Below are 26,846 nucleotides of genomic sequence, written 5' to 3' on the forward strand. Positions count from 1 at the left end.
CGGGATAATTTACAGAAGCCTATTAACCTAATTAACTGCACTTCTTTGGAATGTGAGAGGAAACCGAAACACCCGGAGAAAAGGCGCACAGTGACAAAGAGTACGTGCAAACTCCGTACAGATAGCACCCGTGATCAGGATTGAATCCAAGTCTCTGGCACTGAGAGGCAGCAACTCCAGGGTCAAACCATCTAAATTCACGTTCAAAATACCCAGACTTGGCCTCCACAGCCGTCTGAGGCAAGTTTTGATACAAAAGTGAGCGGTTATGCAGATAGTGAAGATGGTTGTGAACGATTGCAGCAGGATCTGGATCAATTGGCCAGGTGGGCGGAGGAATGGTTGATGGAATTTAATACAGAGAAGTGTGAGGTGTTGCATTTTGCGACTTCGAACAAGGACAGGACCTACACAGTGAATGGTCGGCCTCTGGGTAGTGTTGTAGAGCAGAGGGATCTAGGAGTACAGGTGCATGGTTCCTTGAAGGTCGAGTCGCAGGTAGATAAGGTGGTCAAAAAGGCTTTTGGCACTTTGGCCTTCATCAGTCAGAGTATTGAGTATAGAAGTTGGGAGGTCATGTTGCAGTTGTATAAGACGTTGGTGAGACCACATTTAGAATATTGTGTTCAGTTCCAGGCACCGTGTTATAGGAAAGATATTGTCAAGTTTGAAACGGTTCAGAAAAGATTTACGAGGATGTTGCCAGGACTAGAGGGTGTGAGCTACAGGGAGAGGTTGAGTAGGCTGGGTCTCTATTCCGTGGAGCGCAGGAGGATGAGGGGCGATCTTATAGAGGTGTACAAAATCATGAGAGGAATAGATCGGGTAGATGCACAGAGTCTTTTACCCAGAGTAGGGGAATCGAGGACCAGAGGACATAGGTTCAAGGTGAAGGGGAAAAGATTTAATAGGAATCTGAGGGGTAACTTTTTCACACAGAGGGTGGTGGGTGTATGGAACAAGCTGCCAGAGGAGGTAGTTGAGGCTGGGACTATCCCATAATTTAAGAAACTGTTGGGTATGTACAAGGATAGTAGAGGTTTGGAGGGATATGGGCCAAGCAAGGCAGGTGGGACTAGTGTAGCTGGGACATGTTGGCCGGTGTGGGTGAGTTGGGCCGAAGGGCCTGTTTCCACACTGTATAACTCTGTGACTAGTCTAGATGGGACATTGTTGGCGAGTTGGGCCGAAGGGCCTGTTTCCACGCTCTATCACTAGTGTAGATGGGGGGGACGGACGGACGGACGGGGGGGGGGGGGGGGGGGGGGGACGGACGGACACACACACACACACACACACACACACACCAACAGCCTACAAGGATCTGGGCCTCTTCTGCAAGTTTCTTGCAGAGGTGATTAAGTTTCGGTTCTCTATTCCCACAGTGGGTCACATGGAAGTCGAGAGGAGAGATCACCAAACGTTTCTGCAATTTAAGCTGGTACTACGGAACTATTTTCAACTTCTCTGCAGATTCAAGTCAAAACCAGGAACTGAAAGTCGGGGGGAGGTGAGGAGTCAGGAGGTTGCAGGAGAAATCCCTGTCCAGATTCGACCAGTCGAGACACTATGCAATAACAAGGAACTGCAGATGTCGGTTTACCAAAGAAGGACACCAAGTGCTGGAGGAACAACAGACAATAGGCGCAGGAGTGGGCAATTTGTAGGTTAATTGGTAAACTGTCGCAGAAGTGGGGCTGCACTGTGGTAGAGCCACTGCCTTACAGTGCCAGAGACCTTGGTTCGAGCCCCACACCGGGTGCTGCCTGTGCGGAGTTTGCATGTTATCTCTGTGACCACGTGGGTTTCCTTCAGATGCTCCGGTTTCCTCCCACATTCCAAAGACGTGCGGGTTTGAGTGAGTGCAGCGTAGGTTCACAAGGTTAATTCCCGGGATGGCGGGACTGTCATCTGCTGAGAGAATGGAGCGGCTGGGCTTGTACACTCTGGAGTTTAGAAGGATGAAATGATATCTCATTGAAACATATAAGTTTGTTAAGGGCTTGGACACGCTAGAGGCAGGCAACATGTTCCTGATGTTGGGGGAGTTCAGAACCAGGGGGCACAGTTTGAGAATAAGGGGTAAGCCATTTAGAACGGAGATGAGGAAGCACTTTTTCTCACAGAGCGTGGTGAGTCTGTGGAATTCTCTGCCTCAGAGGGCGGTGGAGGCCGGTTCTCAAGATGCTTTCAAGGGAGAGCTAGATAGGGCTCTTAAAAATAGAGGAGTCAGGGGATATGGGGAGAAGGCAGGAACGGGGTACTGATTGTGGATGATCAGCCATGATCACATTGAATGGCGGTGCTGGCTCGAAGGGCCGAATGGCCTACTCCTGCCCCTATTGTCTATTGTTAAATGGCCCTCTGTAAATTGCTCCTAGTTTGTAGGTTTAGTTTAGTTTAGAGATACAGCTCGGAAACAGGCCCTTCGGCCCACCAGGTCCGCGCCGACCAGCGATCCCTCACATTGACACGATCCTACACCCACTAGGGACAATGTTTACATTTACACCAAGCCAATTAACCTACAAACCTGTACGTCTTTGATATGTTGGAGGAAACCGAAGATCTCGGAGAAAAATCACGCAAATATCACCGTACCTAATGGTCCATGTGACAGTAAATGTGAATCTGAATCAGGTCACGGGGAGAACGTACAAACTCCGTACAGACAGCACCCGTAGTCGGGATCGAACCCGGGTCTCCGGCGCTGCATTCGCTGTAAGGCAGCAACTCTACCGCTGCGCCACCGTGACCGGATAGGAAAGTGGGATTACATAGAAGGGTTGATTGATGGTCAGCGTGGAAACGATGGGCCGAAGGGTCTGTTTCTGCCTGAAATCTCCAAAACAAAAGCAGGCACCATGTCACAAAGAAAGGTGAGCTTTGTACCTGGATTCCAAATCTGGAGAGACCTTCCTCACACGACTCTAGATCGAATCCACGAGTCCACCAGGGCCCGCCGGAGGCGAGGACCAGCAACGTCCGGCCGTTGTACAACACTGCAACACAAAGTGTGCACGGTTTAGAAACATAGAAACATAGAAATTAGGTGCAGGAGTAGGCCATTCGGCCCTTCGAGCCTGCACCGCCATTCAATATGATCATGGCTGATCATCCAACTCAGTATCCCGTACCTGCCTTCTCTCCATACCCTCTGATCCCCTTAGCCACAAGGGCCACATCTAACTCCCTCTTAAATATAGCCAATGAACTGGCCTCGACTACCCTCTGTGGCAGAGAGTTCCAGAGATTCACCACTATCTGTGTGAAAAAAGTTTTTCTCATCTCGGTTTTAAAGGATTTCCCCCTTAGCCTTAAGCTGTGACCCCTTGTCCTGGACTTCCCCAACATCAGGAGCAATCTTCCTCCATCTAGCCTGTCCAACCCCTTAAGAATTGTATAAGTTTCTATAAGATCCCCTCTCAATCTCCTAAATTCTAGAGAGTATAAACCAAGTCTATCCAGTCTTTCTTCATAAGACAGTCCTGACATCCCAGGAATCAGTCTGGTGAACCTTCTCTGCACTCCCTCTATGGCACTCCCTCTAGGTGGATGGTCGGAGGCCAAGAAAGTGCATGCATTAGGACCAGAAGCAGAGGTTCACCTGCACCTCCTCCAACCTCATCTATTGCATCCGCTGCTCTAGCTGTCAACTGCTCTACATCGGTGAGACCAAGCGCAGGCTTGGCGATCGCTTCACCTAACACCTCCGCTCGGTTCGCAATAACCAACCTGATCTCCCGGTGGCTAAGCACTTCAACTCCCCCTCCCATTCCCAATCCGACCTTTCTGTCCTGGGCCTCCTCCATGGCCAGAGTGAGTCCCACCGTAAATTGGAGGAGCAGCACCTCATATTCCACTTGGGTAGTTTACACCCCAGCGGTATGAACATTGACCTCTCCAATTTCAGGTAGTCCCTGCTTTCTCCCTCCTTCCCCTCCCCTTCCCAGCTCTCCCACAGCCCACTGTCTCCGCCTCTTCCTCTCTTCTTCCCGCCCCCCCCCAGCCCCACATCAGTCTGAAGAAGGGTCTCGACCCGAAACGTCACCTATTCCTTCTCTCCATAGATGCTGCCTCACCCGCTGAGTTTCTCCAGCATTTTTATCTACCTTCAGAATTAAAAGACGTTCCTTTAGGAAGGAGATGAGGGTGAATTTCTTTAGTCAGAGGGTGGTGAATCTGTGGGATTCATTGCCACAGAAGGCTGCGGAGGCCAAGTCAATGGATATTTTTAAGGCAGAGATAGATAGATTCTTGATTAGTATGGGTGTCAGAGGTTAATCTGTAGGTCAAGCAGTATCTGTGATAAGAGTGACTGTTTACTCTTTTCCCTCAAAGTAACATGAACTGTTTACCTTCTCAGCTATTTTGGGCCCCATATCCGAGGAACCGCTGGCTCTGGAGAGGGTCCAGAAGAGGTTTACAAGAATTATACCAGGAATAACATACGATGAGCGTTTGACGGCACTGGGCCTGTACTTGCTGGAGTTTAGAAGAAACTTACTGAACAGTGAAAGGCCTGGGCAGAGAGGATGTGGAGAGGATGTTTCCACTAGTGGGAGAGTCTAGGACCAGAGGACACAGCCACAGAATTAAGGGATGTGCTTTAGGAAGGAGTTGAGGATGAATTTCTTCAGTCAGAGGGTGATGAATCTGTGGAATTCTTTGCCACAGTATGTCGTAGAGGCCAAGTCAATGGATATTTTTTACGGCATAGATACATTGATTCTTGATTAGTATGGGTGTCAGGGGTTATGGGGAGAAGGCAGGAGAATGGAGCTGAGAGGGGAAGATAGGTCAGCTATGATTGAATGTCGGAGCAGACTTGATGGGCCGAATGAGCTAATTCTGCCCCTATCACTTGTGGATTCTGCAGGGGGATAGTTGGTGAGAAGACATTGGTTCTCAACACTGTGCTAGTGTAAACTTGAAACCCTTTTAACTTCAGGAAGTGAACCAGTGCCCATACCCTGATATGCATTGAAGTAGAGATACTTGTCCGGCAACATCACAATCTGGTTTGGGAACAGCTCTGCCCAGGACAGGAAGGCTTTGCAGAGAGTAGTGCGTTCGGCCGAACGCACCATAGGAACTACACTCGCCCCCCTGCAGGACCTATACACCAGGAGGTGCAGATCCAGAGCCAGCAACATTATGGGGGACCCCTACCCCCCCAGCAACGGACTGTTCCAGCTGCTACGGTCAGGCAAACGCCTCCGCTGTCACGCTGTGAAAACAGGGAGGATGAGACGGAGTTTCTTCCCACAGGCCGTCAGGACTGTAAACTCTGATCTTCCTTAAAAAAAATGTAAATACTGGTTCTGTTCTGTTCTGTTGTTTTACACAATCCCACAAGCATTGCCACTTTCATTTCACTGTACATCTTGCATGTGTATGTGACAATTAAAGTTGACTTGAAAGTTTCCTGGAGTAAATATCAGCAGAAACTGGCCTTGGACCACCCATCATCGAAGCAATGCCCAAGTAACCACGCCATGCTTCCTTAGAAGGCCAAGGAAATTCGGCATGTCCCCTATAACTCTCACCAACGTCTATAGATGCACCATTGATCGGGATGAATCTCAGTAAAGTTTGGGAACAGCTCCATCCAAGACCGCAATAAATTGTCCCTTTGGCCCAACCTGCCCACACCGACCAACATTCAATAGACAATAGACAACAAATGCAGGAGTAGGCCATTCAGCCCTTCGAGCCAGCGCCGCCGTTCAATATGATCATGGCTGATCATCCACAATCAGTACCCCGTTCCTGCCTTCTCTCCATATCCCCTGACTCCGCTATCTAAGAGCCCTATCTAGCTCTCTCTTCAAAGTATCCAGAGAACCGCCCCCTGAGGCAGAGAATTCCACAGACTCACAACTCTCTGTGTGAAAAAGTGTTTCCTCGTCTCCGTTCTAAATGGCCTACCCCTTATTCTTAAACTGTGTGGCCCCTGGTTCTTAACTCCCCCCAACATCGGGAACATGTTTCCTGACTCTAGCGTGCCCAAACCCTTAGTAATCTTATATGTTTCAATAAGAAACCCTTTCATCCTTCTAAACTCCAGAGTATACAAGCCCAGCTGCTCCATTTTCTCAGCATACGACAGTCCCGCCATCCCGGGAATTAACCTTGTAAACCTACGCGGCACTCCCTCAATAGCAAGAATGTCCTTCCACAAATTTGGAGACAAAAACTGCACACAATACTCCAGGAGTGGTCTCACTAGGGCCCTGCACAACTGCAGAAGGACCTCTTTGTTCCTATACTCGACTCCTCCATCCAAGACCGTAAGACATTGTCCCTTTATCCCAACCTGCCCGCACCGACCAACATTCCCCACATGCACACTCTGCCTGTGTTTTACCTGTATCCCTCTTAACCTGTCCTATCCATGGACCGGAATGTTTCTTAAACGTTGAGTGTGTTGTTGGTCACAAACCTATCGTGCTGCTGCAACAAGTAAAAATGTCCCTGCTTGTTACGTATTACAATCAGCTCTGGTAGTTTGACTTATTAACTCACCTGGTCTCTCGGATGAAGAATAGCACTCGGGATCGTTGCTGCTGCTGCTGCCGCTGATACTGCCTAATCCATTTGGATCTAGTGGAGAAAAGTCAGGAGATGGGAATAGGTGACGTATAACACATTGAGGTAAGATCGAGTCATATATTTTTTTTTTTTTCACTTAGATTTTTATTGATTTTTAAGAGATATATACAAAACAGAACACCATCACCATAAATAAAACAAAGTAAGAAAAACAGCGATCAATATAAAAAAATAAGTAGATAGGGGGAAAAAAAAGAAGTAAATAAATTAAAAAATTGACTTACCAAATTAAAAAAAGAAAAAAACATTGCATTGATTAGTTATCTGGAGATAATTCAACATTCATACAAACATACCATCTATATAACGTAATCTTCCCATATCTAGCTCGGCATTTATCTAATTGGTGTCATTGCTCAAATAAACAGTCTATTTTTCCCAGATCTTCTCAAATGAATTCTCCTTGACTCTGGGACGACAGATGGCACAATGGGCTAAGTGTTCGGCTGGCAACCGGAAGGTAGCCTGTTCGAATCCCGCTTGGAGTGCATACTGTCGTTGTGTTCTCGTGGGCCCACCTTTGCCTGTGTGTGAATGTGTGTGAGTGATTGGTGGTGGTCGGAGGGGCCGTAGGCGCAGATTGGCAGCCACGCTTCCGTCAGTCTGCCCCAGGGCAGCTGTGGCTACAGAAGTAGCTTACCACCACCGAGTGTGACTGAGGAGTGAATGAATAATGCGATGCAAAGCGCCTTGAGTATTAGAAAGGCGCTATATAAATCCCATCCATTATTGACTCTCAAGGAATATGTCAATTTCTCCATAATAAAGATATCTTGCACAATTTCTAACCACTGTTCCTGTTTTGGACTTTTTTCATTCAGCCACTGCCTGGTCATAAATTAGAGTAATAAATGTATTCAATACAGAACAGGTTCAACGGCCCAACCATGTCCCTCCACTTCTTCTTCTCAGGCCCCCTTTCTGTCGTGGCTGACCTGACCATGGGTGTCTCCAGGGTTGGAGGATGCCAGTGCGTGACTTTGTATAATGTGGGGAGACTGGTGCACAGACGGTCCTTGACAGATCTGGGTCAGGATCCAGTGGCATGGAGCCCAAGACGAACGGAGACCCTTTTCTGCTGCAGCCCTCATCCGCCTTCCCAGCCGTTGTGACGCTCCACTAAGGTCATCCATCGTCCTCCGCCTGTTCCACCGTTGAGGTCTTGGTTGGATTGCTCGTTGTCAGAGAACTCCCCCTCGACCTCACCGCCATGGGTGGCCCTACCAGGAGCATCGATAGCTCCAGACGGCATCGCTCTCAGGATCTCAGGACCACACAAGCTTCTCCACCACGACAAGGTGACAATCCACAGAGAAGCTAGTGGGTGTAGGATCGTGTTAATGTGCGGGGATCACTGGTCGGCGCAGACCCGGTGGACTGTTTCCACGCTGTATCTCCAAACTGTATCTCTAAACTAAATTGCTCACCATTTATCCAGTGAATAAGGTCTGCCTCTTCCACAGCCTCGAGTGACGTCACAGAGGAGCGAGCGGATGAGATGCTTTCTCCGCCATTGCAGCGTGCCATTACACTATTCTCTGGCCACGCGATGCTGCAGGACCTTGCCTCCTTGCAGATTCAACCATGGCATAAAGGACAGGTACTCCCGCAACCCACACGTGCAACCCTCTTCACATGCACTGCTGGTCAGCGATGCCCGACGATTCACTTCAATAATGGTACATCTTGAGGCCCATCCAACCTGAAGCAAAATACAGATTACAAATAACAAAAAATATATTATAACAATAGACAATCGACATCGGCCCATGGAGCTGTGATCATGTGTTCACTGTGACATTGGCTGATCAACCACTATCAGTACTGATTGATCATAGAAACATAGAAATTAGGTGCAGGATTAAGCTATTCGGCCCTTCGAGCCTGCACCGCCATTCAATATGATCATGGCTGATCATCCAACTCAGTATCCCATCCCTGCCTTCTCTCCATACCCCCTGATCCCTTTAGCCACAAGGGCCACATCTAACTCCCTCTTAAATATAGCCAATGAAGTGTGGCCTCGACTACCTTCTGTGGCAGAGAGTTCCAGAGATTCACCACTCTCTGTGTGAAAAATGTTTCCCTCATCTCGGTTCTAAAGGATTTCCCCTCTATCGCTAAGCTGTGACCCCTTGTCCTGGACTTCCCCAACATCGGGAACAATCTTCCTGCATCTAGCCTGTCCAATCATGGCTGAGTTCTTAATCAAATTTCATAGCTGGACCAAACTGCAATATCAAAGGTGCTTTCCATGTTTTGTTAGTACTGGATTAAATCAATGGACAACAGACATTAGGTGCAGGCCAGGCCATTCAGCCCTTCGAGGCAGCACCACCATTCATTGTGATCATGGCTGATCGTCCCCAATCAGTACCCCGTTCCTGCCTTCTTCCCATATCCCTTGATTCCACTAGCCCCCAGAGCTCTACCTAACTCTCTCTTAAATCCATCCAGTGATTTGGCCTCCACTACCCTCCGTGGCAGGGAATTCCACAAATTCACAACTCTCTGGGTGAAAACATTTTTTATCACCTTAAATGGCCTCCCCTTTATTCTCAGAATGTGGCCCCTGGTTCTGGACTCGCCCAACATTGGGAACATATTTCCTGCATCTAGCTTGCCCAGTCCTTTTATAATTTTAAATGTTTCTATAAGATCCTCCCTCATCCTTCTAAACCTATTAACCTACAAACCTGCACGTCTTTGGAGTGTGGGAGGAAACCGAAGATCTCGGAGAAAACCCACACAGGTAACGGGGAGAACGTGCAAACTCCGTACAGACAGCGCCCGTCGAACCCGGGTCTCCGGCGCTGCATTCGCTGCAAGGCAGCAACTCTACCGCTGCGCCAATGTGACCGCCAAAACATCTGCCTGATAACATCTGGGAAGAAACTATCCCAGAATCTGTCCCTGTCCCTGGAACTTCCTCTGTTATCAATAAGGAGATCGACATTGTTTTCCTCTCAGCATTTTCTCAGACATACTTTTTCCTTGAACGACTGTGGTAAATAAAGTCTGTCGATGTCAGGCTTATATCCCCTCTCAGGGAGGGGAACTTCAAAAGTTTCACATCGTCCGAGTGAAGGAATTTCTCATCTCAGTCCTAAGTTGCGACACCACTATTCGATGATTCGGTGCCAGCTAAATTTAGACTCAGCAGCTAAAGGAAACATATCGTCAGGCATCGACCAATTCCAGAACTGGAACCCCATTGAGTTACAGAGCTGTACTCAAAGGGGAGCACAGTGTCACAGCGGTAGAGTTACTGCCTTACAGTCCAGCACATCATCTCCATTCACCCATTGAGACCTCGTCTTGTGCTTCCTCTTCACCCTTGCTCTTCCCCCTCTGCCTTTCTGAAAAGGCTGCTGAAGCAAAAGGGCTACTGCAAACAGCAGTGGTTGTATTTTTACTAACATCCTCCAAACGAGTTCCTTCCTTGCTTGCATGGTTCAGAATGACTTAAAAAAAAAAACCTGGGATGCATTTTTTTTTGAGAAATAAATGCAGACATGACATCATTTTATCAAGTCAATGCAAGTCAGTTTTATTTCTCCAGCATATTTAAAAACCAACTCTCGTTGGCCAAAGGGCTTTACATTGGTGGAGGTACTAACGTTATACACCAGTGGTTCATAGATTAAGCACGTACATAAATACATAGCAAAAGGATTTGAGTATAGGAGCAGGGAGGTTCTACTGCAGTTGTACAGGGTCTTGGTGAGACCACACCTGGAGTATTGCATACAGTTTTGGTCTCCAAATGTGAGGAAGGACATTATTGCCATAGAGGGAGTGCAGAGAAGGTTCACCAGACTGATTCCTGGGATGTCAGGACTGTCTTATGAAGAAAGACTGGATAGACTTGGTTTATACTCTCTAGAATTTAGGAGATTGAGAGGGGATCTTATAGAAACTTACAAAATTCTTAAGGGGTTGGACAGGCTAGATGCAGGAAGATTGCTCCCGATGTTGGGGAAGTCCAGGACAAGGGGTCACAGCTTAAGGATAAGGGGGAAATCCTTTAAAACCGAGATGAGAAGAACTTTTTTCACACAGAGAGTGGTGAATCTCTGGAACTCCCTGCCACAGAGGGTAGTCGAGGCCAGTTCATTGGCTATATTTAAGAGGGAGTTAGATGTGGCCCTTGTGGCTAAGGGGATCAGAGGGTATGGAGAGAAGGCAGGTACGGGATACTGAGTTGGATGATCAGCCATGATCATATTGAATGGCGGTGCAGGCTCGAAGGGCCGAATGGCCTACTCCTGCACCTAATTTCTATGTTTCTATGTTTCTATGTACAGCGCTCGCTCAGAGGACGTCAAGAAAGGCTTGAGAGTAAAGATGAGTTTTAAGTCTCGACTTAAAGGAGTCGATGGAGGGGGCAGTTCTGTTGGGAAGAGGGATGCTGTTCCACAGTCTAGGAGCTGCAACCGCAAAGGCACGGTCGATCGCCCCTGAGCTTATGCCTAGACCGCGGGATGTTCAGTAACCTCAAGTCGGCCGATCTGAGGGACCTGGAGGTGGAGTGGTGGGTGAGCAGATTTTTGATGTAGGTGGGGGCAAGCCCGTTAAGGGCTTTGTAAACATAGAGGAGGATCTTGACATTTATTCGGAACCGCACAGGGAGCCAGTGGAGAGAGGCCAGGATCGGGGTGATGTGGTCCCTTTATCGGGGGCCCGTCAGGAGTCTCATGATCATTTGAGCTGTAGACATTCGTCACTGGTCATTGTTGGTTTTCGGTGTGGTCCTCTGAGGTGGAAGGGGGTCATGCTCATTCACGGACCAATTTGCCAGAGACCATCCTCGAGTAAAACGTACATGGTCGAAGCCAGTCTTCAACATAGTCGAAGGAGGTCTTCTTCATAGTCGAGAGAGGTCTTCAACATAGTCATAGGAGGTCGTACACATCGTCGAGGAAGGTGGTAGGAGGTCGTAGGTCACCGAGACCCTGATTTATTTGGATTTTTTATAATCGCTTAAGGTCGCCAGAACTCGCGGTGGAGGTCTCCCAAGTGGGACAGGCCCTCAACACTATCCTACACCTGCTAGGGACAATTTTTACATTTACCAAGCCATTTAATCTACAAACCTGTACGTCTTTGGAGTGTGGGAGGAAACCGAAGATCTGGGAGAAAACCCTCGCAGGTCACGGTGAGAACGTACAAACTCCGTACAATAATAATAATAATGGATGGGATTTATATAGCGCCTTTCTAATACTCAAGGCGCTTTACATCGCATTATTCATTCACTCCTCAGTCACACTCGGTGGTGGTGAGCTACTTCTGTAGCCACAGCTGCCCTGGGGCAGATTGACGGAAGCGTGGCGGCCAATCTGCGCCTACGGCCCCTCCGACCACCACCAATCACTCACACACATTCACACACATTCACACACAGGCAAAGGTGGGTGAAGTGTCTTGCCCAAGGACACAACGACAGTATGCACTCCAAGCGGGATTCGAACCGGCTACCTTCCGGTCGCCAGCCGAACACTTAGCCCATTGTGCCATCTGTCGTCCCAACAGACAGCACCCATGGTCGGAATTGAACCCGTGTCTCCGGCGCTGGATTCGCTGTGAGGTAGCAACTCTACCACTGCGCCACCGTGACTACCTGCACCGTGTGGGCTACTTGGCTTGGCGACTTGTCCCCAGTGTGTGTGTAGGATAGTGTTTGTGTGCAGGGATTGCTGGTTGGCGCAGACTCTGTGGGCCAAAGCACCAGTTTCCACACTGTATCTCTAAACTAATACTAGATTAAAGGGTGGCTGGAATCTGAACATCACTGCCTGCAGGAAAGCTTTCTATGCCTCTACTCTTTCGAGGTACGGCAGCCTGAGAACCAAATTTGTGCGGATCAATGCTCTATTGCGTACAGTTTTGGTCTCCTAATCTGAGGAAAGACATTCTTGCCATAGAGGGAGTACAGAGAAGGTTCACCAGACTGATTCCTGGGATGGCAGGACTTTCATATGAAGAAAGACTGGATAGACTCGGCATGTACTCGCTAGAATTCAGAAGATTGAGGAGGGATCTTATAGAAACTTACAAAATTCTTAAGGGGTTGGACAGGCTAGATGTAGGAAGATTATTCCCGATGCTGGGGAAGTCCAGAACTAGGGGTCACAGTTTAAGGATAAGGGGGAAGTCTTTTAGGACCGAGATGAGAAAAACATTTTTCACACAGAGAGTGGTGAACCTCTGCAACTCTCTGCCACAGAAAGTAGTTGAGGCCAGTTCATTGGCTATATTTAAGAGGGAGTTAGATGTGGCCCTTGTGGCTAAAGGGATCAGAGGGTATGGAGAGGCAGGGATGGGATACTGAGTTGGATGATCAGCCATGATCATATCGAATGGCGGTGCAGGCTCGAAGGGCCGAATGACCTACTCCTGCTCCTATTTTCTATGTTTCAATTGCCAGCATGGACATGGTGGGCCGAAGGGCCTGTGTACATGTTGCAGGACACTTATAGTTCATCACTGAGCAACTGGGAGATTAGGTATACCTACCTGATCTCCTGGTTGCTCAACACTTCAACTCCCCCTCCCATTCCCAATGTGACCTTTCTGTCCTGGGCCTCCTCCATTGTCAGAGGGAGACCCAGCGCAAATTGGAGGAGCAGCCTCTCATATTTCACTTGGGTAGTTTACACCCCAGCGGTATGAACATTGACTTCTCTAACTTCAAGAAGCCCCTGCTTTCCCTCTCTCTCCATCCCCTTCCCCTTCCCAGTTCTCCCACCAGTCTTACTGTCTCCGACTACATTCTATCTCTGTACCACCCACTCCCCTGACATCAGTTTGAAGAAGGGTCTCGACCCGAAACGTCACCCATTCCTTCTCTCCAGGGATGCTGCCTGTCCCGCTGAGTTACTCCAGCATCTTGGATATGGAGGATGCTTCCACTGGTGGGAGAGTCTAGGACTAGAGGTCATAGTCTCAGAATCAAAGGACATTCTTTCAGGAAGGAGATGAGGAGAAATGTCTTTAGTCAGAGGGTGATGAATTTGTGGAATTCTTTGTCACAGAAGGTTGTGGAGGCAGTCAGTGGATATTTTTAAAGCAGAGATAGATACATTCTTGATTAGTACGGGTGACAGAGATTATGGGGAGAAGGCAGGAGAATGCAGTTAGGAGCGAAAGATAGATCAGGCATGATTGAATGGCGGAGTAGACTTGATGGGCCGAATAGGCCTAATTCTACTCCTATCACTTGTGTCCTTATGACCTCCAAAAATTACAATTGCATCTCAAACTGTGCAAATAGGTCCTTCTGCAGTTGTACAGAGCCCTAGTGAGACCACACCTGGAGTATTGTGTGCAGTTTTAGTCCCCTAATTTGAGGAAGGACATTCTTGCTATTGAGGGAGTGCAGCGTAGGTTCACAAGGTTAATTCCCGGGATGGCGGGACTGTCATATCCTGAGAGAATGGAGCGGCTGGGCTTGTACACTTTGGAGTTTAGAAGGATGAGAGGGTATCTCATTGAAACATAAGATTATTAAGGCTTTGGACACGCTAGAGGCAGGAAACATGTTCCCGATGTTGGGGAGTCCAGAACCAGGGGCCACAGTTTAAGAATAAGGGGTAAGCCATTTATTCTTTTTACTCTATTTACAACAAAATAGAGAGAGTACAGAGGAGATTTACTAGAATGTTGCCTGGGTTTCAGCAACTAAGTTACAGAGAAAGGTTGAACAAGTTAGGGCTTTATTCTTTGGAGCGCAGAAGGTTAAGGGGGGACTTGATAGAGGTCTTTAAAATGATGAGAGGGATAGACAGAGTTGACGTGGATAAGCTTTTCCCACTGAGAGTAGGGAAGATTCAAACAAGGGGACATGACTTGAGAATTAAGGGACAAAAGTTTAGGGGTAACATGAGGGGGAACTTCTTTACTCAGAGAGTGGTGGCTGTGTGGAATGAGCTTCCAGGGAAGGTGGTGGAGGCAGGTTCGATTTTATCATTTAAAAATAAATTGGATAGTTATATGGACGGGAAAGGAATGGAGGGTTATGGTCTGAGCGCAGGTATATGGGACTAGGGGAGAATACGTGTTCGGCACGGACTAGAAGGGTCGAGATGGCCTGTTTCCGTGCTGTAATTGTTATATGGTTATATGGTTATATTTAGAACGGAGACGAGGAAACACTTTTTCATCCAGAGAGTTGTGAGTCTGTGGAATTCTCTGCCTCAGAGGGCGGTGGAGGCCGGTTCGCTGGATACTTTTAAGAGAGAGCTAGATAGGGCTCTTAAAGATAGCGGAGTCAAGGGGATATGGGGAGAAGGCAGGAACGGGGTACTGATTGTGGATGATCAGCCATGATCACATTGAATGGCGGTGCTGGCTCGAAGGGCCGAATGGCCTACTCCTGCATCTATTGTCTATTGTGCTTCAAAATCAGGGAAGTATTGGGCAGCTGGAAATAATGTCAGATATTTTCCACTTCTGCAGCTTGCCGGGAATTCCTACTGGGAAACGGATCACCCTGGAGTGCAGTCTTCTTGGCTATTGATATATGAATAAACGGAACCATTGAAGACTGGGTCAGGTCTGGTATCCCATGACATGCAACTTGTCAGCACATGGAACATCTTAGCCTACAGTAGCTGGGTTCCCCAGAGGTGTTACTACCTTGTGACTCAACACTAACGTAGGAACAACAAACTGCAGATGCTGGTCAATACACAAAGGACACATACTCCAAGTGCTGGAGTATGTCAGACAATCGACAATAGACAATAGGTGCAGGAGGAGGCCATTCGGCCCTTCGAGCCAGCACCGCCATTCAATGTGATCATGGCTGATCATCCCCAATCAGTACCCCGTTCCTGCCTTCTCCCCATATCCCCTGACTCTGCTATCTTCAAGACCCCTATCTAGCTCTCTCTTGAAAGCATCCAGAGGACCGGCCTCCACCGCCCTCTGAGGCAGAGAATTCCACGGACTCACAACACTCTGGGTGAAAAAGTGTTTCCTCATCTCCGTTCTAAATGGCCTACCCCTTATTCTTAAACTGTATGGCCCCTGGTTCTGGACGCCCCCAACATCGGGAACACGTTTCCTGCCTCCAGCATGTCCAAATCCTTAAGAATCTTATATGATTAAATAAGATCTCTCATCCTTCTAAACTCCAGAGTTTACAAGCCCAGCGGCTCCATTCTCTCAGCCTTTGACAGTCCCGCCATCCCGGGAATTAACCTTGTGAACCTACGCTGCACGCCCTCAATAGTAAGAAAGAATTGCAGATACTGACAAAAATGCTGGAGAAACTCAGCGGCTGAGGCAGCATCTATGGAGCGAAGGAATTTTTGACGTCTCAGGTCGAGACGTTTTCCGTCGAAACTTCGCCTGTCTCCTTCGCTCCGTAGATGGTGCATCACGCGCTGAGTTCCTCCAGCATTTTTGTCCACCAGAGTGCTGGAGTAACTCAGCGGGTCAGGCAGTATCTCTGGAGAAACACGGATAGGTGACGTTTGTGGGCGAGACCCATCTTTGGACTGATTGTAATGGGGGGAGGGAGAAGCGGGGGGGAAACCGGAGGAAACCCACATGATCGCAGGGAGATCGTGCAAACTCCACACACAAGGTCAGAATCGATCCCGGTTCTCCGGCGCTGTGAGGCAGCAGCTCTACCCGCCGCGCCACTGATCATGGATAAACTGGGCTGAATTTCCAGAGGCATGCAACAGTTTGGGATAAAATTCACAAGAGGTTGGCATGGTGGCGCAGGGGTAGAGTTACTGCATTACAGCGTCAGAGACATCGGTTCAATTCTGACCACGGCTGATTGTCTTTACGGGATTTGTACGCTCTCCCCGAGTTTTCCCCGGGTGCTCCAGTTTCCTCCAACACTCCAAAGACATAGAAACATAGAAAATGGGTGCAGGAGGAGGCCATTCGGCCCTTCGAGCCAGCACCGCCATTCATTGTGATCATGGCTGATCATCCCCAATCAATAACCCGTGCCTGCCTTCTCCCCATATCCCTTGACTCCACTAGCCCCTAGAGTTCTATCTAACTCTCTCTTAAATCCATCCAGTGATTTGGCCTCCACTGCCCTCTGTGGCAGGGAATTCTACAAATTCACAACTCTCTGGGTGAAAAAGTTTTTTCTCACCTCAGTCTTAAATGACCTCCCCTTTATTCTAAGACTGTGTGGCCCCTGGTTCTGGACTCGCCCAACATTGGGAACATTATTCCTGCATCTAGCTTGTCCAGTCCTTTTATAATTTTACATGTTTCTATAAGTTACCCCCTCATCCTTCTAAACTCCAGTGAATACAAGACATACAGGTTTGTAGGCCAATTGGCTTAGTATAATTGTAAATTGGCCCGAGTGTGGATAGGATAGTGTAAGGGCATTCTCCTTAACTTCTACAGGTGCACTGTAGAGAGCATGCTGACCGGTTGCATCGTGGCTTGGTTCGGCAACTTGAATGTCCAGGAGCGGAAAAGACTACAAAAAGTTGTGACCACTGCCCAGTCCATCACCGGCTCTGACCTCCCCACCGTCGAAGGGATCTATCTCACAGTCGCTGCCTCAAAAAGGCAGCCAAAACCATCAGACCCACACCATCCTGGCCACACACTCATCTCACCACTGCCATTGGGAAGAAGGTACAGGAGCCTGAAAATTGTAACGTCCAGGTTCAGGAACAGCTGCTTCCCCACAGCCATCAGGCTATTAAACACAACAACAAATAAGCTCTGAGCTGCAAAAGACTATATTATTACTGTTCTATGTCTGTTATTTATTGAAAAAAAATTTCTTCCCCCGTTAGGTACAATGTTTACATATACACATATTCTGTTGTGCTGCAGCAAGTAAGAATGTCATTGACCCATCCGGGACATACGACAATAAAACTCTCTTGAATCTTGATGTATGTGGGGATCTGTGGTGGGGGGGGGGGGGGGGGGGGGGTGGAGTGCAGACTCAGTGGGCTGAAGGGCCTGCTTCCGCGCAGTATCTCTAAATAAACTGGCACTTAAAATGTCACCCAGATCAGAAAAGTTCCCAGCCACAGATTTCTTCTTAAACAGTGGTTCTGGTACAAAAGTGAAACTGATAAAAATAGAACACATCTTGCAATTCTGCAAAGAGACGTCCTCTTTCAGAAACTTTCAGACCACAATGTCTCAACAAACAAACGGAAGATAATGTATACAACCAAATAAAGATCCCTGATTTTTCAACAATCTCACGCAGATATCCCTGTATCAACATCACCAAGCATCACAAAATGCTGGAGTAACTCAGCGGGACAGGCAGCGTCTATGGAGAGACGGAATGGGTCGATAATTCTGAAGAAGGGTCTCGACCCGAAACGTCACCCATTCCTTCTCTCCATAGATGCTGCCTCACCCGCTGAGTTACTCCAGCATTTTATGTCTACCTCCAATTTCATCCAGCATCTGCAGTTCTTTCTCACACAGGAAGAGCAGCAATTCTGTTTGGAGCCGTTGCTTTAACTCGAGCAGCAGGCTGTCAAAGAATTATTCACAGGAAGAGCGTTAGTCAGTGTCAAAACATGCAACGACTTCAAGAGGATTTTAAAAATCTGATGTTATGCTGTAGTTTTAACACTGGCGCTTTAAAGTTACCAGGCCATTATCAGTCGCAATTTCCACGCATATAAACATTTCAAAATAGACAATAGGTGCAGGAGTACCTTCCAGCCAGCACCGCCATCCAATGTGATCATGGCTGATCATCCCCAATCACTACCCCGTTCCTGCCTTCTCCCCATATCCCCTATCTTTAAGAGCCCTATCTAGCTCTCTCTTGAAAGTATCCAGAGAACCTGCCTCCACCGCCCTCTGCGGCAGAGAATTCCATGGACTCACAACACACTGTGTGAAAAAGTGTTTCCTCATCTTTGTTCTAAATGGCTTACCCCTTATTCTTAAACTGTGTGTGGCCCCTGGTTCTGGGCTCCCCCAACATCGGGAACGTGTTTCCTGCCTCTAGCGTGTCCAAACCCTGAATAATCTTACATGTTTCAATAAAATACCCTCTCATCTTTCTAAACTCCAGAGTGTACAAGCCCAGCCGCTCCATTCTATCAGCATATGACAGTCCCGCCATCCCGGGAATTAACCTTGCACTCACTTTACAAAGGTGATATTCGACAAGTTGGTCAAAATAGCAGCTTGAGTTTGCTTTCCCTGTCATTGCAAATTTACAATTATATTAATACAACCCCACTATTATTTTAACTGAATTTACAGTTCAGCGCCGCAGGGTATTCTAATGACGTCACGCGCACCAGACGGCTGATGCGTGATTTGCGCGCGACATCACGCATCACGACCTATTTTACATATGACGCATAAATGAGGCGCAAATGAGGGCCAAGTGGGACAGGCCCTTAACACTCTATGTGGACTCTGTGGATGGCTCGATTATATCCATGTATAGTCTTTCACACAACAAAAGATGTTCACTGTCCCTCAGTACACGTGACAGTAAACTAAACTCAAACACAATGAATATTATTTTTCTCAGCAATATTTCAAGACAAAAAACACTTTAGTAAACCAGTACAAGTACAGCTTCATTAGCAGAATCTCAACTAGAGCGCAGATCACGAGCTGATACATCATTCTCAAAAATGCATGACATGGGAATGTTTCACTTTCAATCACCTGCAGTTGTGCTGCTTGTTTCTTTTGGGTCTGTGTCCAATTTGTCAGCGTTGCTGGGGTTTGTGTTCGACTAGTCAGCTGGCGGCGGGTCTGGGGGCCAGGTTTCCACCGCACTCTCGCTCGCACGACTTCAGTTCCTGCCACAGATGGCTGCCACAGATGCCGTGACTTCACAGGAAACCTTTCTGCTCGACAGCACTTGCTTTCGATGCTAATCTCTTTCCAGATTCCTTTCGCGACTGAGTTAACCCTTTGCACCATTTCGTCCCTGCAGCCGCCAACCCATCAGAATTCCAGTCTGAAGATGGGTCTCGTCCCGAAATGTCACCCATATACAGTCTGAAGATGGGTCTCGTCCCGAAACGTCACCCATATACAGTCTGAAGAAGAGTCTCGTCCCGAAACGTCACCCATATGCAGTCTGAAGAAGTGTCTCGACCCGAAATGTCACCCATTCCTTCTCAACAGACACTAGACAATAGGTGCAGGAGTAGAGGCCATTCGGCCCCTCGAGTCAGCACCGCCGTTCAATGTGATCATGGCTGATCATCCACAATCAGTACCCCGTTCCTGCCTTCTCCCCATATCCCCTGACTCCGCTATCTATAAGAGCCCTATCCAGCTCTCTCTTGAAAGTATCCAGAGAACCGGCCTCCACCGCCCTCTGAGGCAGAGAATTCCACAGACTCACCACTCTCTGTGAGAAAAAGTGTTTCCTCGTCTCCGTTCTAAATGGCTCACCCCTTATTCTGAAACTGTGGCCCCTTGTTCTGGACTCCCCCAACATCGGGAACATGTTTCCTGCCTCTAGCGTGTCCAAACTCTGAATATTCCTATATGTTTTAATAAGATTCCCTTTCATCCTAAACTCCAGAGTATACCAGCCCAGCCGCTCCATTCTCTCAGCATCAGACAGTCCCGCCATCAAGGGGCCTCCACCACCCTCTGAGGCAGACAGTTCCACAGGCTCACAACTCTCTGTGTGAAAATTTAATAGAATGAACATGAGAATTAAGCAAATAGAACCAACTAACCTGAATCATTCACTCTGTCTGTCTCTCTGTCTGTCTCTCTGTGCAGAGATCGCCTGATCTCCTGAGCATTTCCAGCATTTGCTGTTTGATTTTTCATTCGGATCAGCACTTGTTTTCTTTGGTTGAATAAACACACATTAGAGCGGGCGCCAGGGAACTGAGACTGAAAGCCACTGGTTTTGCCCTGAAGAGGGGGAGCGGATCCTGTGCTCGACATGTGACTCCTGCTCACTCTGATGCAGTTCACACTTCATGCCTAGTTATGGAATCAAATAAAAGTTCTCTTGTTAGTGCCTTCCACAATTCTAAAAGCAGAGCCAACATCAACATTCCTTTCCTTCACTTAGAACAAAACAAAGAAGATGCACGGCACGGTGAGGCAGCGCTAGAGTTGCTGCCTCACAGCGCCAGAGACCCGGGTTCGATCACGACTACGGGTGCTGTCTGTGCGGAGTTTGCACGTTCTCCCCGTGACCGCGTGGGTTTTCTCCGAGATCTTCGGTTTCCTCCCACACTCCAAAGAACAGGTTTGTAGGTTAATTGGTTTGGTATATGTGTGAAATTGTCCCCGAGTCTGCATGGGATATTGTTAATGTGCAAGGATCGCTGGCTGGCGAGGATTCGGTGGGCCGAAGGGCCTGTTTCCGCGCTGTATCTCTAATCCAAATTAAACTAAGCTGCAGATGCTGAATGGGTGATGTTCCAGGTCGAGACCCTTCTTCAGACCCGATCTCGACCCGAAAACTTCACCCATTCCTTCTCTCCAGAGATGCTGCCTGTCCCGCCGAGTTACTCCAGCATCTTTGGTGTAAATTGGCATCTGCAGTTCCTTCCGACACATAAAGGGAATGGATACAGGATAATAGGAATTCTATGTATTTTCTGATAGTAACATTTTTGTGAAGTGCGTGTGCATGTCATGGTATGAAATCCTGTGCTATTAATGTGAAAATATCTATGACAGCAAATTGCATGTAATTTTTTCTCTCTCTGAAGTCAATAAAATAGAATCTTTTTTAAAAATCCATTCGCAATTAACATGACTTCTGGGGAATGTTTGCAAAATAATATTTACTTTTGGTATCAAAAACAGGAAGGCAGATTATTATCTAAATGGTGTCAAGTTGGGAAAAGGGGAAGTACAACGGGATCTGGGGATCCTTGTTCATCAGTCTACGAAAGTAAGCATGCAGGTACAGCAGGCAGTGAAGAAAGAGAATGGCATGTTGGCCTTCATAACAAGAGGAGTTGAGTATATGAGCAAAGAGGTCCTTCTGCAGTTGTACAGAGCCCAAGTGAGACCACACCTGGAGTATTGTGTGCAGTTTTGGTCCCCTAATTTGAGGAAAGACATTCTTGCTATTGAGGGAGCCCAGCGTAGGTTTACAAGGTTAATTCCCGGGATGGCGGGACTGTCATATCCTGAGAGAATGGAGCGGCTGGGCTTGTACACTCTGGAGTTTAGAAGGATGAGAGGTTCTCTTATTGAAACATGTAAATTATTAACACGCTGGAGGCAGGAAACATGTTCCCGATGTTGGGGGAGTCCAGAACTAGGGGCCACAGTTTAAGAATAAGGAGTAAGCCATTTAGAACGGAGACGAGGAAACACATTTTCTCACAGCGAGTTGTGAGTCTGTGGAATTCTCTGTCTGGTGGCAGCCGATTCTCTGGATACTTTCAAGAGGGAGCTAGATAGGCCTCTTAAAGAAAGCGGAGTCAGGGGATATAGGGAGAAGGCAGGAACGGGGTACTGATTGTGGATGATCAGCCATGATCACTTTGAATGGCGGTGCTGGCTCGAAGGGCCGAATGGCCTACTCCTGCACCTGTTGTCTGTTGTCTATTGTTTCTTCTATCCGTCGTGCTAATTGGGTTTCACATATAATGAACCAAAAAATGGAAATGAATCCAGTCGTAACTAAGGTGCTGAAACCACTGTTGTTATGCATTGTATCAATGCTGTTTAGAATGAGGAAATGAACATATAAAATACATGAGGGGGAAGCACCTTAGTAAAATGGGGTAGAGTATTGAAAGGCAGGTCGTCTCAATGCGGATATCAATATCTAAGTTTGCAGGGAGCCTGAAAATTTTTAAATACTAGCAAACTAAATCATAGTCATAGAGGCATATGGAGTCTCTTGCCCAGAGTTGATGAATCAACGATATAGGTTCAAGGTGAAGGGGAAAAAATTTAATAGGAATCTGAGGGGTCACTTTATCCACACAGAGGGTGGTGGGTGTATGGAACGAGCTGCCAAAGGAGGTAGTTGAGGCAGGGACAAACCAAACATTTAAGATACAGTTAGACAGGTACATGGATAGGACAGGTATGGAGGGATATGGACCAAACACAAGCAGGTGGTAGTAGTGTAGCTGGGATATGTTGGCCTGTGTGGTCAAGTTGGACCAAGGGGTCTGTTTCCACACTGTATCACTCTATGACTCCCTAAGAAATAGAGTCATACATTGTGAAAACAGGCCCTCCGACCCAACTTGCCCATACTGAGCGCCCAGGAGAGGAAAAGACTACAAAAAGTAGTAAACACTGCCCAGTCCATCATCGGCTCTGACCTTCCTTCCATCGAGGGGATTTATCGCAGTCGCTGCCTCAAAAAGGCTGGCAGTATCATCAAAGACCCACACCATCCTGGCCACACACTCATCTCCCTGCTACCTTCAGGTAGAAGGTACAGGAGCCTGAAGACTGCAACAACCAGGTTCAGGAATAGCTACTTTCCCACAGCCATCAGGCTATTAAACCTGGCTCAGACAAAACTCTGATTATTAATAACCATTTTCTGTTATTTGCACTTTATCAGTTTTTATTTATTCATGCGTGTATATATTTATATCATGGTATATGGACACACTTATCTGTTTTGTAATAAATGCCTACTATGTTCTGTGTGCTGAAGCAAAGCAAGAATTTCATTGTCCTATACAGGGACACATGACAATAAACTCACTTGAACTTGACCAAATTATCCCATATCTAGCATCCACACTGAGGCCTACTCCTGCACCTATTGTCTATTGTCAAATGTCATGTAAATATATGTATGTATGTGTGTATAATTGTTTTTATATATATTATTTATATACTTATATTTACTTTATATACTTATAAAGTATACTTATATTTACTGTATATACTTTAGATATACTGTATACTTTAAATATATACACTATATACACACATGCACGCACACATCCGTAAACATATAAAAACAAACAATAATAGTGCATAAGAAGGCAAAACCAGTGCCCCAGGTTGATGTTGTTCAGAGTTTGTTCTGTTTAATAGCCTGATAACTTCATGGCTTACACTAATACATATACATGGCTAATTTAACGAAGGACATTCTTGCTATTGAGGGAGTGCAGCGTAGGTTCACCAGGTTAATTCCCAGGATGACGGGACTGTTATATGATGAAAGAATGGAGCGACTGGGCTTGTATTCACTGGAATTTAGAAGGATGAGAGGATATCTTATAGAAACATATAAAATTATTAAGGGATTGGGCAGGCTTGATGCAGGAAACATGTTCCTGATGTTGGGGGAGTCCAGAACCAGGGGCCACAGTTTAAGTTAAAGATAGCTGGAGTGAGGGGATATGGGGAGAAGGCAGGAACGGGGTACTGATTGGGGATGATCAGCTATGATCGCATTGAAGAGCCGAATGGCCTACTCCTGCACCTATTGTCTATTGTCTAAGTATAACGGGTAGGCCATTTCAAGTTCTTCTAGTTCAAGTTACATTTATTGTCACATGCACTAATTGGTGCAGTGAGATTTGAGTTATCATAGAGACATACGAATAAAAATAACACAACACACGATAGAATTTAACATGAACCTCCCCACACAGTGGAATCAAGGATTCACTCTGTGAGGGAAGGCAATAAAATCCAGTCATCTTCCTCATTGTTCACCCGTGGTCTCTTCTTTCTTCTCCCCCTTCGAACTGAGACGAGGAAAAACTTTTTCACCCGGAGAGTTGTGAATCTGTGGAAGCTAGATGCAGGAAAAACATTCCCGATGTTGGGCGAGTCCAGAACCAGGGGGCCTCAGTCTTAGAATAAAGGGGAGGCCATTTAACACCGAGGTGAGAAAAAAACTTTTTCAACCAGAGAGTTGTGAATCTGTGCAATTCTCTGCCTCAGAAGGCAGTGGAGGCCGATTCATTGGATGTATTCAAAAGAGAGTTAGATAGAGCTCTTGGGGCTAATAGAATCAAGGGATATGGGGAGAAGGCAGGAACGGGGTACTGATTGTGGATGATCAGCCATGGTCACATTGCATGGTGGTGCTGGCTTGAAGGGCTGAAAGGCCTCCTCCTGCACCCATTGCCTATGTATCTATGCATGCACAAGAATGCATAAACCAATGCCCAGGGTCGATGTCGTTCAGAGTTTGTTGTGTTTAATAGCCTGCTAGCTTGTGGCTTGTTCAGTATAGCACTGGGGAATTCCCAATCCCAGAAGCTGTGCGGCAGCCGGTGAAAGTCGGAGGAGCTGGTTTGGCAGAGCACTTGCACACCTCATCCCTTCCACAAGTTATCGAGCTATTACACACAAACAAACTCTGAACAAAACATCGGCTCCGGGGCATTGATTTTTGTCTTCTTATGCACTATTATTGTTTTGTTTTTTAATGCATATAAGGATGTGTGTGTATCCAGTGCATATATCTCCACAAGTCCACGGATAAGGCGACCCCACTCACCTCCATCGTAAGTCGAGCGGCGTCTGCGATCTTCTCCCTTCCACCGTCTGCCTGGACGAGCGGCGCAGCGCAACCAAACCTGGCCCGGGCCACTAAGCCCGCCCCTTAGGGCGGCGCCTCCTTTGATCGCCGGCTTCCCATTGGTCCACCCGCATGTCAATCAAGCGACCAGCAAGCTTGGTTGTCGGCCGGAGGCGGGTTCTGCAAAAGGGAGCGCGCTGATTGGTCGCCGGTCCCGGCGGCAGGACAATTGCTGGCCGGTGATTGGCTGGACCAGACGTCGATCAGAGAGGTGAGGGGGGCGGGATTTGGCTCAAGTTACGACCAAAGATCAGAGTTACGACCAGCTCGACTCCATTCAAGGTCCCAAGCAGTCGTTCCAGGTGCGACAAAGGTTCACCTGTATCTCCTCCAACCTCATCTACTGCATCCGCTGCTCTAGATGTCAGCTGATTTACATCGGCGAGACCAAGCGTAGGTTGGGCGATCTTTTCGCCGAACACCTCCGCTCAGTCCGCAATAACCTACCTGACCTCCCGGTGGCTCAGCACTTCAACTCCCCCTCCCATTCCCAATCCGACCTCTCTGTCCTGGGTCTCCTCCATTGCCAGAGTGAGCAACAGCGGAAATTGGAGGAACAGCACCTCATATTCCGTCTGGGGACCTTGCGTCCTTATGGCATTAACATTGAATTCTCCCAATTTGGCTAGCCCGTACTGTCTCCTCCCCTTCCTTAACCCTCTAGCTGTCTCCTCCCACCCTCCCATCCGCCCGCCCTCGGGCTCCTCCTCCTCCTCCCTTTTTCCTTCTTTCTTTCCCCACCCCCCATCAGTCTGAAGAAGGGTTTCGGCCCGAAACGTCGCCTATTTCCTTCGCTCCATAGATGCTGCTGCACCCGCTGAGTTTCCCCAGCAATTTTGTGTACCTACGACCAGCATTGATCCGATGGCCAGGAATGCATTGAGTCCCAGTCTGCCCTCTCCTTGCAAAGGGTGTTTCATGGGCAAGAAGCCATTCCATTGCCGTGTAGTCAAAGTAACATTAGCAAATTTGCAGATGACACAAAGCTGGGTGCCAGTGTGAACTGTGAGGAGGATGCTATGAGCATGCAGGGTGACTTGGACAGGTTGGGGGAGTGGGCAGATGCATGGCAGATGTGGTTTAATGTAGATAAATTTGAGGTTATCCACTTTGGTATCAAAAACAGGAAGGCAGATTACTATCTAAATGGTGTCAAATTGGGAAAAGGGGAGGTACAACGGGATCTGGGGGGTCCTTGTTCATCAGTCAATCAAAGTAAGCATGCAGGTACAGCAGGCAGTGAAGAAAGCAAATGGCATGTTGGGTTTTATAACAAGAGGAGTCGACTATAGGAGCAAAGAGGTCCCTCTGCAGTTGTACAGGGCCCTAGTGAGACCACACCTGGAGTATTGTGTGCAGTTTTGGTCCCCTAATTTGAGGAAGGACATTCTTGCTATTGAGGGAGTGCAGCGTAGGTTTACAAGGTTAATTCCCGGGATGATGGGACTGTCATATGCTGAGAGAATGGAGCGGCTGGGCTTGACACTCTGGAGTTTAGAAGGATGAGAGGATATCTTATTGAAACATATATAACCATATAACCATATAACAATTACAGCACGGAAACAGGCCATCTCGACCCTTCTAGTCCGTGCCGAACACGTATTCTCCCCTAGTCCCATATACCTGCGCTCAGACCATAACCCTCCATTCCTTTCCCGTCCATATAACTATCCAATTTATTTTTAAATGATAAAATCGAACCTGCCTCCACCACCTTCCCTGG

General features: G+C 47.5%; 1 protein-coding gene across 5 annotated transcripts in view; it reads right to left on the reverse strand.

Annotated features, from left to right (window-relative positions):
• tmem268 (transmembrane protein 268) overlaps positions 1 to 25,107 on the reverse strand; it is a 41,348-nt gene extending 16,241 nt beyond the window's left edge. For 2 of the 5 annotated variants that reach the window (XM_033047596.1, XM_033047592.1), the window contains exons 1-5: positions 25,040 to 25,107; positions 20,307 to 20,562; positions 8,043 to 8,317; positions 6,529 to 6,606; positions 2,893 to 3,002 (exon numbers count right to left, since the gene is read on the reverse strand). In XM_033047596.1, the coding sequence (XP_032903487.1) occupies positions 2,893 to 3,002; positions 6,529 to 6,606; positions 8,043 to 8,142 (288 nt within the window). In that variant the 5' untranslated portion in view covers positions 8,143 to 8,317; positions 20,307 to 20,562; positions 25,040 to 25,107. Of the gene's footprint in view, positions 1 to 2,892; positions 3,003 to 6,528; positions 6,607 to 8,042; positions 8,318 to 11,711; positions 11,755 to 19,272; positions 19,408 to 20,306; positions 20,563 to 25,039 lie in introns of those variants that run through there. The other 3 variants (XM_033047593.1, XM_033047595.1, XM_033047594.1) reach the window with 3 other exon arrangements.
• Between the last annotated feature and the right edge of the window lie 1,739 nt (positions 25,108 to 26,846).

Source organism: Amblyraja radiata, chromosome 30 (assembly GCF_010909765.2).
Source record: "Amblyraja radiata isolate CabotCenter1 chromosome 30, sAmbRad1.1.pri, whole genome shotgun sequence".
Taxonomy (NCBI): Eukaryota; Metazoa; Chordata; class Chondrichthyes; order Rajiformes; family Rajidae; genus Amblyraja; species Amblyraja radiata.